We start from the raw sequence: 12,745 nt of genomic DNA, 5'->3' as shown, positions 1-12,745 counted from the left end.
CATGGCACCCAATGACCGGGAACAAGACAAGAACAAAAACAAACAAAAAAAGACACAAAAAATGAAGGAACAACTAAAACAAAAAATGAGCTGGCAATGTCAATGATGATTCAAATAATAATGACATGGAAAACACAACAAAATAGAACACTGAAAGTAAAGATGAAGACAATTCCAAACAAACCAATTAAATAAACAAATATGAGTTCAACTGAGGTCATGTCCAACTTAAAGGTCAAATGAAAATAAGAGGTCTGTGATGAGTGAAGGAGAGCTAGCGACATGCCGAGGTTATGATGTGAGAAGGACACCGACTGGACAGATAGGGCCTCTCTCATTCGTCTTTTTATCTATCCTCCATTAATTCCTCGGGCCCTTGTTCCCATTGATCTAGATAAAGAATGATGGGGCGGCAACAATGGGATAGTCTATCCAGCGTTCCTTATAGATCAGTGGGAATGAGCCTGGAGGACCAAGCATCGAGGATTGAGGAGAGAGGCTGAGAAGGGGCCATAGTCTTTTCTGTGGTGATGGGAGGGGGGGGGGGGGTCACCTTTTTTGCTGGGCTTCCAGAGCTGCCATCGGTGGCGTCAGGAGTGTCAGAAACTGCAGAGCTGCGGAGCTGAGAGCCATGCAGAGGGGAGCGGAACACAGGAGTGCACACACACACACAGACACAGACACACACAGACACACACAGACACACACAGACACACACAGACACACACAGACACACACAGACACACACAGACACACACACACAGTGTTAGAAAGAGAAGGAAAATAGCCCAGGAAAAACATCAGTGCTGCAGACAGCAAGAAACCTCAAAGCCACACACGGAAGCTGACAGAAAAGGCCAGCGGGCAGCGGACAGCGAGCTAGAGCGTTAGAGTCACAGAGTTCGAGTTCGGCCAGCAGAGCGGAGGTTACACACGCCATCAGACAGCTGACAGGATGCAGGTTTGGAGACCGCTCCACACACAGACACACAGACAGACAGACAGACAGACAGAACCAAAGGATTTTCAGTTAATCAGTCATGGAGTGAGTGAGTCAGTGGCGCTGTGGAAACACCAGCAGCGGTGGCCCGGTGCACAGGTCCCGGATCAGCCAGAGGGGCTCTGGGCAGAAGCACCGGGGTCTGGACCGGGCCAAGAGGGGGAGTGGGGAGGGGGGGGACGGGGGACGGTGGGTCGGGTGCTGGTGCACTCTCGTGATATCCTTATTGGCAGTTGCCGTGGAAACCTCGAGGAAAAGCGCGGCAGCACCAGCGCGGCGACCGCAGGTGCAGACCCGACTGCCAGTGGGGAGGAAGTGGCTCGCGCGCCAAGCTGTGGTCGCCTAACCCCCACAAAACAAAAAAAAAAACCCAGCTCTTCACGTGGCTGAGGGGGGAAAAAAGGCCGAATGTTTGCTCTGCTCCCAAAAACCTCAACCTCCTGAGTTTTCATCGGCCTCCAGGCTGCGAGGATCACACTCCTGTCACCACACATGAGGTCATGGGAAGCGGCGAGGTGAAACGTCTGAGCCGGAGGAGGGAGGTGATGAGGCTGGGAGAGAGACACTAGGTTCTAGAATGTTGGTTTGGAGGGGGTGGGGGTGGGGGGTGGTTGGAGGCTTCTGAGGCTCCTGGGAGTGGAAATAAGAAGGCCAAACAGGGCTCACGGCCTCAGAGGGATGAAGCTTCCCCATTCCAGAGCGGCAGAGGAGAGCAGGAGAGGAAGACGAGGAGAGGAGAGAGGAGGAGGAGGAAGAGAGAGGAGGAGGAGGAGACACAGGAAGCTCATGGCCTCGCTCTATCTGTGTGGGAAAAGGGAGCTCCGTGCTAAACATAAACTAATGTCACTGACATTCTCCTGAACCCTATAGGCTCCCTAGTAGTTTCCATATATTACCCTGTGATGGGACCCTGATATGGCGTATGGTGATGCGTTTAGAGTGCAGTGGGAATATGGGAGGACTCTGTTTATCAGACACATCCCCCACAGAGAGGGGGAACAGACGACACGAGCCCGGGGGGAACTGGTTCACTGCTCCAAGTCAGAGAACCCTTTCCGAGGAACACACTCCAAAATAGGAATATGAAGACATGAGGGATCTAGTTTCTCTTCTTTTATTTTGGAAAGTGAGGATTTTGCCAGCGCAGTGCACTAGTGAGTGAGTATAAAGCTCTCCACCGGAGCTTCCTTTGAACAGATAGCCTCCTGGCTAATTTATATGAGTTAAAACACACTTTAAAATGGCCGATCTTTGCTATTCAAGGCAGAGAAGCGGTACCTTCTTCACTTCATACACCACTCTCCCAGAGCAGGGGAGAGGTTGTAGGCTGTGGAACTTTGGTTTTGAGCCATAGAGTACATGCATATAGATAGATAGATAGATAGATAGATAGATAGATAGATATACTTTATTCATCCCCAAGGGGAAATGACAGTGTACATGTCCTGTGCTGGTGTTGCGACGCCTCACCTGCTGCGTGCCTGTGTCTGCCGGCATGGGCGACGGGGACTTGGACTGGCCGGCGTCCTGCGAGATGAAGCCGGAGTCGTGGGAGGAGATGGAGGCCAGGCGGTTGGAGGAGTGGGGCGGCAGCGTGCAGCTGCGGTAGCGGTAGTGCGGCGTGCTGGACGGAGAGTGCGAGTAGGAGCCGCTGGAGCGCGAGTCGCTGCTGGTCACGCTGGTCAGACTGCCGCTGTAGGAGTAGAACACACACACACACACACACACTCTTAGACCTGGAGGACTATTGAAGGGGAAACTGTCCTGTTCCACTCCACTGCATCTTGGTCACCATACAGTACATACATGCAGTGGCCGCGTTTCCCAGATTCGTTCAGAAGCTCTTAAGTGCTAAGAACTTTTTAGGAGCGCTCTAAGAACGTTCTAAGAACGCTCCTAAGAAGTTCTTAGCACCTCAGAGCTTCTGAACGAATCTGGGAAACGCGGCCAGTGTCTGTTCCAGCCTGCTGGATCTGACAGTATGTATGGAGCTGTGACTGTGACTTTATGTGTGAGTACCTGCACATGCTGGACTTCCTGGAGACGGCGTTGCTAGGTGAGGACGGAGGGGTCTGGTAGGTCCAGTTGTAGTCGGAGCCTTTTAGGTCATGGATGACCTAGAGGTGGGGGAGGAGAGCATGTGTCAGTCATGTCAAAACTGGTTCTCTTGCATACTTTAAAGCACTCACTAAAGACATCTTTAGAATGCTACATGCACAACTATGGTTAGTGATTAGTCATTTTGCTCCGTCTAGTGTGCAATCAGTTTAGGGGGATTTTATTTATGAATGCATAGCCAGATAATGTTAAAGTTCACACCAAAATGGTTCAAAATCAAATAAGCACTACATTTAGCTTATCCATAATATTTGTTCAATTTCGGTATGGTCTTGCTACATGTGTTTAGTGCATTATAAGCACACTGAGGCTACTGTACATGTGTATTATGTAAAATCACTTTTTTTGTATTGGGCTAAGCTCTCATGATTGGAGAGCTGCCTGTTTCCAGTCCAGCCAATACGGCCGATAGGTCTGGAGTCCACTCACCTGCTCACTCGCAGCGGGCAACTTATGCGGGTCGATAGTCAAGGACTTCAGGTCATCTGCAATAGTCTGCAGGTGGGTGATCTCTCCCAGCATGGACACCTCCTCATCCTGGAACAGACAAAAAAACAAAACAATTCTTCACAATCTGTCCGCAAAGGGCAAGAAAAAACATTCAATGAAAAATGAACAATGATTACTACACTGACAGCCTCGACATTGTTAACCCACAATCTCCACAATGTTCATTAAATCATTATGGCCTAGAATCCGTCCACTGGCGCTGGCACTGTGGGAGATAGGAGTGTCACTGTGGGCGCAGAGACTGGCACGACCCGGAAAGCTATCTGGCATTTTCTGGATGTTCTGCAGTTCAGCAAGTTTCATTTATGTGTGTGTGTGTGTGTGTGTGTGTGTGTGTGTGAGGCTGTGTATCCTACCAGCAGAGTTGCGTGTGTGTGTGTGTGTGTGTGTGTGTGTGTGTGTCTATGTGTGTGTGTGTGTCTATGTGTGTGTGTGTGTGTGTGTGTGTGTGTGTGTGTGTTAGGCTGTGTATCCTACCAGCACAGTTCCGTGTGTGTGTGTGTGTGTGTATGTGTGTGTGTGTGTCCGTGTGTGTGTCCGTGTGTCCGTGTGTGTGTGTGTTAGGCTGTGTATCCTACCAGCACAGTTGCGTGTGTATGTGTGTGTGTGTGTGTGTGTGTGTGTGTGTGTGTGTGTGTGTGTGTGTGTGTGTGTGTGTGTGTGTGTGTGTGTGTGTGTGTGTGTGTGTGTTGGACTGAGTATCTCACCAGCACAGGCCTCAGCATGGACACAAAGGAGCAGAAGCGCGCGCGCTCCTCTATCAGGGCCCTCCTCACCGCCTGCTTCTCCGTCTCCTCCAGCAGCAGGTACTTATCGCTCACGTCCTGCATGGCACAGTCCAGCTGCGGCTGCACATCACCGCGGCCTGAGAGAGAGAGAGAGAGACAGAGAGAGAGAGAGAGAACAGGAGAGAGAGAGAGAGAGAGAGAGAGAGAGAGAGAACAGGAGAGAGCGAGAGACAGAGAGAAAGAGAAAGAGCGAGCATGAGAAAGAGAGAGACAGAGAGAAAGAGAAAGAGCGAGAACAGGAGAGAGCAAGAGACAGAGAAAGAGAAAGAGCGAGCATGAGAAAGAGAGAGAGAGACAGAGAGAAAGAGAAAGAGCGAGCATGAGAAAGAGAGAGAGAGAGAGAGAGAGAAAACCATGGTCAGACATTCTAATCTTGAGATTGATGTGCTTGATATAAAAGTATGACGAGGCCATGTGGACAGGTGTGGCGATAGAAATAAAAGCCATGATGGATGCATTCTGCTCACTTTTAAATTGTAAGCCAAACAACTGCAAATCAGCAATGGCAAAATCAACACTAATCACAAAAAGGCATAATCACTATTTGTCCTGAGGGAAGACAACATTTTAGATGAGGGAATTGGCACAGCAGAAATTACATCCCAATTTCACAATAATGATCAACCACCTGAAAGTTGCAAAGCTTCATTTACAAGTGTGTACTTTCCAAGCGCCTGGTTCATTACCTCACCCCGGGCTTACTGTTGCCAAGGCTCCTGGCACGCACCCAAGTGCCCACTGCTCCTCTCAAGGGCACGGTCAAAATATAAACACTCTCTCCGTCGGCCTTCAACAGGCCCATGTTTGGATGAACTGGTAAAGCTCGGCTCGTGAATGCTTTTCAAACTCGGGACGGGTCTGAAGCCTACGCACAAATCTGTACATGTAGTGATAAGTTAAGCCTGGTGTTGGGGCCGAGGCGTATGGCATGGTAAAGATATGGAGGGGGAAAAGTGGCTAACTAGAGCGAGTGTGTTCTGTAGGATTAGTTTGTTTTACACGCACGCTGACCCACATCTCGAAAAAAATCAAGAGTGCTCCTAAATCCACCCTGTGTCTTAATAAAGCGCGCTGGCCAGATCAGCGGAGGGTAAATAATCACGTTTTCAAATCGCTTTTCCCCCTTCTCGTTGGAAAAGGGCGTGCGAGGAGATGGAGCGTGACTGGACCGACGAGAGCAAACAACCGCCAAGCGAGCTCGCTGACCCCTGGACCTCAGACACATCCTCCGAGAGCAAACACTGCTTTGAAGTTCCCAAATATGCCATTAAAAGTTGTCATTCCCAGGAAGGCGGCATTCCCAGGAAGGCGGCTCGGTAGGTGGCACAGGCTCAGACACATTTTTTTTTGTCGTCAGTGAGAAACACTGATGCGGTATTCCTCTCTGGCCGAGGAATGCGTCGTCTCCGTCTACAATAGCCGAGAGTCTGGCGGGAAAATGACATCCAGCACATGTTCTCAATTGCTCCGGTCGTACCAAGGCACTTGGAGTTCCCCACATGAAACGACAGTTTGGGTTACTGCTAAACTAAAGCAGAGCTGCAGTTATTATGTCTGTGTCCTTTTTTTATTAAATGCATCTAGATTGGAGTTTCCTTGTTTGAAACCACAGGAAGAAGACGTGTGCTGTTACGGGTCAGCAGCCATTCCGTCTGTGGCTTGTATCATTTATTGTGGCCGTTTTCTTAACTGTGGCGGAATCCCAAATAGCCATTGGTCCACCACAACGTTTTCGGTGAGAGGATGCAGAAAAAGATGATTGCCCATAATATGCCAACAACGTTAGCTTTTTTTCTTTTTTTTTTCAAGAGCATTGGCTGATCATTGACGAGGAATGAATGACTCAAGCTGACCGTCTATAAACAGCTGAATTATCCTAACAACATAATGATTAACAGATACGTTATGGTTAGACATGATTCCCCATCATCATCATCTAAGCAGAGGGCCATGATAACAAGATGCGACTCTTTTGTACAGACACAAACCAAAACACTGAAAATTACTCCACGACACGGGATCCACCATGCATGCGTCACAGCTGGTGCAGTACCGTACGGGGCATGCTTGTTGACAAAGACGCAACACAGACTGGCTTTGGGTGGTCATGACCGGGGTGGGTGGGTGGGGGGGTACAGAGCGTTCGTAATGCAGACATGCAGAACACCACAACACAAACGGGACTGCGAAGGTTTGTGTACACACATCTGACAAGACGCTGGAGGGGGGGGGGGGGGGGTCGGTTGGGGGGGGCAGCGAAGGCCAAACGTGACCTCGCGTTAACTCCGAACGAACGGAGCTCTGAGCTCTGCGTTCAGATGAGGAAGACTCCGCGAGGAGCGCTGCCACCAAAAGAGAGGTGTCAGGCGACAGTCTGCATTTTCCCTACAAGTTTAAAGCCTCACTTAGACTGCTTTACACTCTCTTGGTGTGGTTCAGAAGACTGTGGTGATGTGACAAAGCATCCTAAAGTCTATATATAGCACCGTCTTGTGGCATATGTCAACACAAGAGGGATTAAGCCTTTTAAAGGTATATTAGGCTGGGCATGCCTGTGTAAAAATAACTTCAATTTCTTAGTTTTAAAGATGTTTGTGTTGTGCACCTACAAGTAACACCCTACATAAATTGTCATCCCTCTCTCAGAGTGGAGAAAACAGGAGGCTATTTAACCACAACGGCAAAGTGAGACATATATACTTTTTTGCAGGACATTTTAGAGTGGAACAACATGCCCTGATGTTCTTAACTGCCCCTTGTCCATTCACCTCGGGAGGAAAACCAGCCCTGCAGAGAGACTAACTCAAACATTTGCTCGCTCCTCACAAGAGCTGAGATTGTGCATGATTTGATTTCAGCTTTGTGTCATGTCATGAGCAGTGTACTGTACACGTACTGTACCAGGGCCTGAGTGGGGTCCGTGTGGAGAGCACAGACTTGGAGCGCTGCCATGTTAAATCTGATCAGCTGCTTTGGTGAAACCCCCTCAGCTCCACAGAGGGAGGAGATGGGGAAGTGAGGGGGGGTGAGGCGGGGTGACGGGGGGGAGACAGTGAGGGGTGGGGGGGTTGGGTGAGGAACTTACCCATGGCATCAGCTGGAAACAGCACTGGCCGGGAGAAGGGAGAGTATGAGTGTAAAAGAGCAAAACAAGTGAGGTCAGATGTCTGAGTCACCATCCTCCTCTAACTAGGTGAGTTTCCCTGGCAGGAGCCAAGCCTAAACGTCACCACAACAGAGCCTGTGTAGGTTATAGGCCTATAAAAACTCAACAACGTGCCTAATTGATTAACAGCTGAAGGTGTGACTTCCCAGCACTACATCCTGTTGTGAGTGTGGATGTATAAGAGATAAAGTGATTAGTGTGTTTGAATAGTGGGGCCATGGTCATGGTCATAATGTCTATCCTGTTCTCTGTAAACTGCTGGACCACTGCGTTAAAACGAGGCATTCTGCAGGTTGCTCTGAGACCGCTGCACCTGTTCTGGCAACGTTCAGACTCCACCTGGACCCTCAATCACCTGTCATTTCCTCGTTCACCTGTTCCTCATGCTCCTACCTGCCCTGTGCTGCCCAAAACAGACCGCTCACTCACTCACTCACTTGCTCGCTCAGTCACTCACTCCCTGCCCTGGTTCCACTATATTCAGTCCACCCAGATCAAAACACCCATGGTGACGCATATGCAAATGCTTTTGAGGCTTTGCAGACTCTCTTTCTAAACAGGCAGATGTGTTCAATGAAGCGCCTATCTGTGGCAGACATAATTAGACAAAGTTCAGCTTGTGCGCCTCAAAAATAGAAAGCGCCGTTCTCTAAAGTCGTGTCCATTTGGTGCCAGGGGGGATTATTAGTACAAATAATACTGTCAAACAAACAAAAGATTGCAAATAGATTACCAACATTTCTCTGTTGCAAGAGATGTCGAGATGAATTCGCAACTACGGAGAACTACTGCAAAAAACATTTGTGGGATGTTTTCATTTTAATTACTCAAAAACACACACACACAACAAAAAAAGACCTCCAATAAGTTAGCAAATGGTCAAAAGTTGTCTTTCAACTATTGTTATGAGCTAATTTATCACACTTTAGTGCCTGGCCCTTCCCACTGAACAAACCGGCTGACCTAGAGCACATCTGCTTTCAGAGTTTCACGGTCACTGTGTCTCTCTATTGGGCAAACAGCTGGGGGCGTTTGTTTGCGGCCATCTGTTTGCTTAGGATGAAGATAGCTGAAATGACTGGGGTGTGTGTGTGTGCAGGGGGTGACCTCCTTTACTTCCTCTACCTTTTTTTGCCTTCTTCTGCAGCTTCAGGGTGTCGGAAGACTTCTTCTTGATCTCTTGTCTGGCCTTCTTGTACTCTGTGAGATGGCAGACACAACAGTTTCACCGGATTGTGGAATGCGGAGGAGGGGGAAAAACTCAACAACAACAACAGCAACATCAACACAAAAATATGTAGGAAATCGTTCATGTGATTAAACAGCTGTTAAACAGCAACACTTGAGCAATATTGGCAAAGATGGGGGATGGGCGTTCAACTAAGAACCATTACATGGGGCCTCACACTAAATATAGGTCATATGTAATCCTCGTCCTGACATACGTGCTCTGGCATTTGGGGGATCATTTCATGTTATAACTTGAAATAAAGTAATAGTAATGGGTGGGATATATTACCATTTTGAGTAGGTCTTTTTCTATACTACATTGTTCCATCCATAAACCCCAAAGGAGCATTACAAATATAGATTTCGCTTATTAGAAGGCAAATACCTCATACAATTATTTTTGTAATCATTTTTTTATGGTCAATCATTTAGGCACCAGAGAGGAGAGCTAAGGAATGGCCTGCAGAAGAGACTGGACAGCTCACCTTTGGCATGGTCTTTATCAAGAGTGTTGGCCCCTTTCTTCCAGTCCTCAATCTGATCCTGCAGCGGGTTGATGAGGCAGTCGATGAGAGCCCTGCAAGTAAACACACACAGAAGACATTTTAGCCCATACGTATACCAGCCCATACCTATACTATACCACACACCTTTTTAAGTATATATTTTTGGGCTTTTTATGCCTTTATTGATAGAACAGTGGAGAGAGACAGGAAGTGAATGGGAGAGTTAGCAGGGATGGGATCCAGAAAGGACCACGGGGCGGGAATCGAGCCCGGGTTGCCGGTGTACGGTGCAGGTGCCCAAGCCAGTTGCGCCAAAGCTGGGGCCATGCTATACAATTTCTAACCCACCACAAATATGACTTCACATCACGAGGACGTGGTAAGAAACAGAGGATGCATTGGAGCTCAGATGTATCCGGAGATGGAGCTGTGGACGCTTGACTGATTGGCCTCTGCATCCGAGTAGTGATGTTTACCAGTGGGCAAGCCTGTGCCCGTTAGCCTGCCCATCTGTCTGCCTGTCTGTCTGCCGTCTGCCTGCCTGTCTGTCTGTCTGTCTGTCTGTCTGTCCCAGGGCACTGTGTGACTGCACTGCAGGAATGAAGCGAAAATAGCAGCTCCGTCTGCAGACTTTTATTTTAGTCTCTGATTTTCCTGCACTCTCTCCCTCCTTCTCTCCTTCCCTCTATCCCTCCCTCTCTCTCTCTCTCTCTCTATTCTCCAACAGCTCGACCACAAGTCTCTGATTTACAGTAACGGCAGCGGAGACGCAGGGTGAGCTCCCTCCAAACTACCGCTCTCAAATTACACGCCTGTGTGCCGTGTGTGTGTGTGTGTGTGTGTGTGTGTGTGTGTAAGGCAGCTCGAAGGCCGCCGAGAAGAGGCGGAAAAACCAGCAGGGCCTCCTGACCGCCTGAGACCCGAGTCCTCACATTCAGTTCCATTCCCATCGAGCCCAAAGTCCGCTATATCTCTGAAGAGCTGGGTCCGTTTTTTGTTAGGGGGGCTTTTTATGCCTTTAATGTGACACGACAGTGGAGAGAGTGACCGGAAGCGAGTGGGAGAGAGAGAGAGATGGGGTTGGATCGGGACATGACCCGGACCGGACTCGAATGTGGTACGGGTGCAGTAACCGGTTGTGCCACAGCGCCACCCCCTAAAAGCTGGGTACAGCTTTGTCCTCTGTGCTCACTGCTGCATTTTCAAGGGGAGGAGGAGGGGGGATTTTGTAGACCTCCGGGCTCTAGTTTATCAGTAACATTATCCATTTACGGTGCCCCAGAAGACACAGTGGTATTGAGGCGACTGAGAGTATTACGAGAGGTGTCGGTGGGATGTGAATACGTTACATTGACAGCTGCCGCAGTCTGGCCTCGATGCTTCTGTGCCTCATGCACATCCTGGTCAGGGCCGAGCCGATGTCCCTGGTGCTGCCTGAAACACAGACAAAAACACAGCCAGACAGTATTAATACCACACAGAGCCAATGTCCCTGGTGCTGCCTGAAACACACAAACAAACAAAAACAGCCAGACAGTATTAATACCACACAGAGCAAATGTCCCTGGTGCTGCCTGAAACACACACACACAAACACAGCCAGACAGTATTAATACCACACAGAGCCAATATATCTGATGCTCCCTGCAACACCAAACACAAACACAGCCAGACAGTATTAATACCACACAGAGTAATACGGTGATGTTTAATTACATTCAAAAAGGTGTAGAAAACTAAAATATAGACACATATAGACATCAAAAATGTCTGCAGTGAATCCTTTTTTATATATAAAAGGGCAGTTTCTTAAGTCTGCCCCACATAAACCATCCTCCCTTCTCTCTGCTCTGTTGGAATATTTCTGAAGACTGTTGTCTGCCTCGCACATGCAGACTAAAGCAGCAGATGCAGATGAACAGAGACTCACAGAGATATCACTTCCGCCGCTTAATCGGCTCTTAAGGCAGCTGAGGCTCATCTTACACAGATGAGGCACACAAGCTGGACATAATGAACACACGCCAGTGATGCCTGTCACCTCAGAGCAGGCAGACAGAGATGGAGTTCATACAGGCTGGAGAGAGAGGACGAGAAGAGGAGGGATGAGAAGAGGAGGGAGAGAGGAGAAGAGGGGGATGAAGAGAGCCCCCCTGCGTTTGAGTGTACACTGGCTGGAGAGAGAAGAGGAGAGGAGAAGAGGAGAAGAGAAGAGAGCCCCCCTGCGTTTGAGTGTACACTGGCTGGAGAGAGGAAGAGGAGAGGAGGAGAAGAGGATAAGAGAGAGAGGAAGAGAGCCCTGAGTTTAGAGTGTACATTGGCTGGAGAGAGGAGGAGAAGAGGAGAGAGAGAAGAGGAGAGGAGGAGATGAGGGAGACAAAAAGAGCCCTGATTCTGCAAGTACACTGGCTGGAGAGAGAAGAGGAGAAAGAGAAGAGGGAGACGACGGGAGCCCTGAGTTTGAGTTCATACAGGCTGGAGAGAGAAGAATACGAAGAGAGCCCTGAGTCTGAGTGTACACTGGCTGGAGAGAGAGAAGAGGGAGAAGAAGAAAAGAGGAGAGAGAGACGAAGAGAAGAGAAAAGGGGGACAAAGAGAAGAGGAGAGGGAGATGAAGAGAAGAGAAAAAGAATACAAAGAGAGCCCTGAGTCTGAGTGTACACTGGCTGGAGAGAGAGAAGAGGAGAGAGGGAGAAGAGAAGAGGAGAGAGGGAGAAGAGAAGAGGAGAGAGGGGGAAGAGAAGAGGAGAGAGGGGGAAGAGAAGAGGAGAGAGGGGGACGAAGAGGCCCTGAGTCTTAGTGTACACTGGCTGGAGTGAGAGAGGAGACGACGGGAGAGCAGCTGTGTCTGTTGGATGTTCCACTGCGCTCCAGCCCAAGTTTCCACACAGGCCAGGAGTGTGTGTGTGTGTGTGTGTGTGTGTGTGTGTGTGTGTGTGTGTGTGTGTGTGTGTGTGTGTGTGTGTGTGAGAAAGAGTGAGAGATGGACAAACATGTTGGAGTCAACACGTCTGGAAAAGCTACTTCACTCTGCATGGCATGCTGCTGACCTGCAGCAGACACCTTCACGTGACTGGAGAAGTGCTTAACTCCGCTCACACACACACACACACACACACACACACACACACACACACACACACACACACACACATACACACATACACACAGCCTCACTCGGGAAGGTTTGGCCCCAATTAGGCGACAACTTGGTTGTGGAAAAACAAGTTAACACGATTTCACTTCCAAAGAACTCAAAAATGGTTTCTCTTTTATGCTTTTCCCCCAAACTAAAAGCCTAAAATATTAAATGATGTCAAAAAGAAAAGGGGGGGGGGGGGGTGGGGGGGAGTTGCAGCAGGCAAACCTCATGAATGCTTTCCGTCTTGGGTCAATCAGTGCGTTGTATTCTTTCTACAGGAGCACC

General features: G+C 49.0%; 1 protein-coding gene across 2 annotated transcripts in view; it reads right to left on the bottom strand.

The window, feature by feature from the left end:
• Positions 1-12,745, bottom strand: part of LOC134076456 (protein MTSS 1-like) — a 33,989-nt gene that overhangs the window by 4,684 nt on the left and 16,560 nt on the right. Inside the window, exons 4-11 of one of the 2 annotated variants that reach the window (XM_062531524.1) lie at positions 10,668-10,752; positions 9,298-9,389; positions 8,708-8,782; positions 4,336-4,493; positions 3,548-3,655; positions 3,020-3,117; positions 2,472-2,693; positions 554-620 (exon numbers count right to left, since the gene is read on the bottom strand). In XM_062531524.1, coding sequence (XP_062387508.1) covers positions 554-620; positions 2,472-2,693; positions 3,020-3,117; positions 3,548-3,655; positions 4,336-4,493; positions 8,708-8,782; positions 9,298-9,389; positions 10,668-10,752 — 905 coding nt within the window. Of the gene's footprint in view, positions 1-553; positions 621-2,470; positions 2,694-3,019; positions 3,118-3,547; positions 3,656-4,335; positions 4,494-8,707; positions 8,783-9,297; positions 9,390-10,667; positions 10,753-12,745 lie in introns of both variants that reach the window. The other variant, XM_062531526.1, reaches the window with a different exon arrangement.

Source organism: Sardina pilchardus, chromosome 3 (assembly GCF_963854185.1).
Source record: "Sardina pilchardus chromosome 3, fSarPil1.1, whole genome shotgun sequence".
Lineage (NCBI taxonomy): Eukaryota > Metazoa > Chordata > Actinopteri > Clupeiformes > Clupeidae > Sardina > Sardina pilchardus.
The sequence above is the reverse complement of the archived record's forward strand: the minus strand, read 5'-3'. Positions and strand labels throughout refer to the sequence as shown.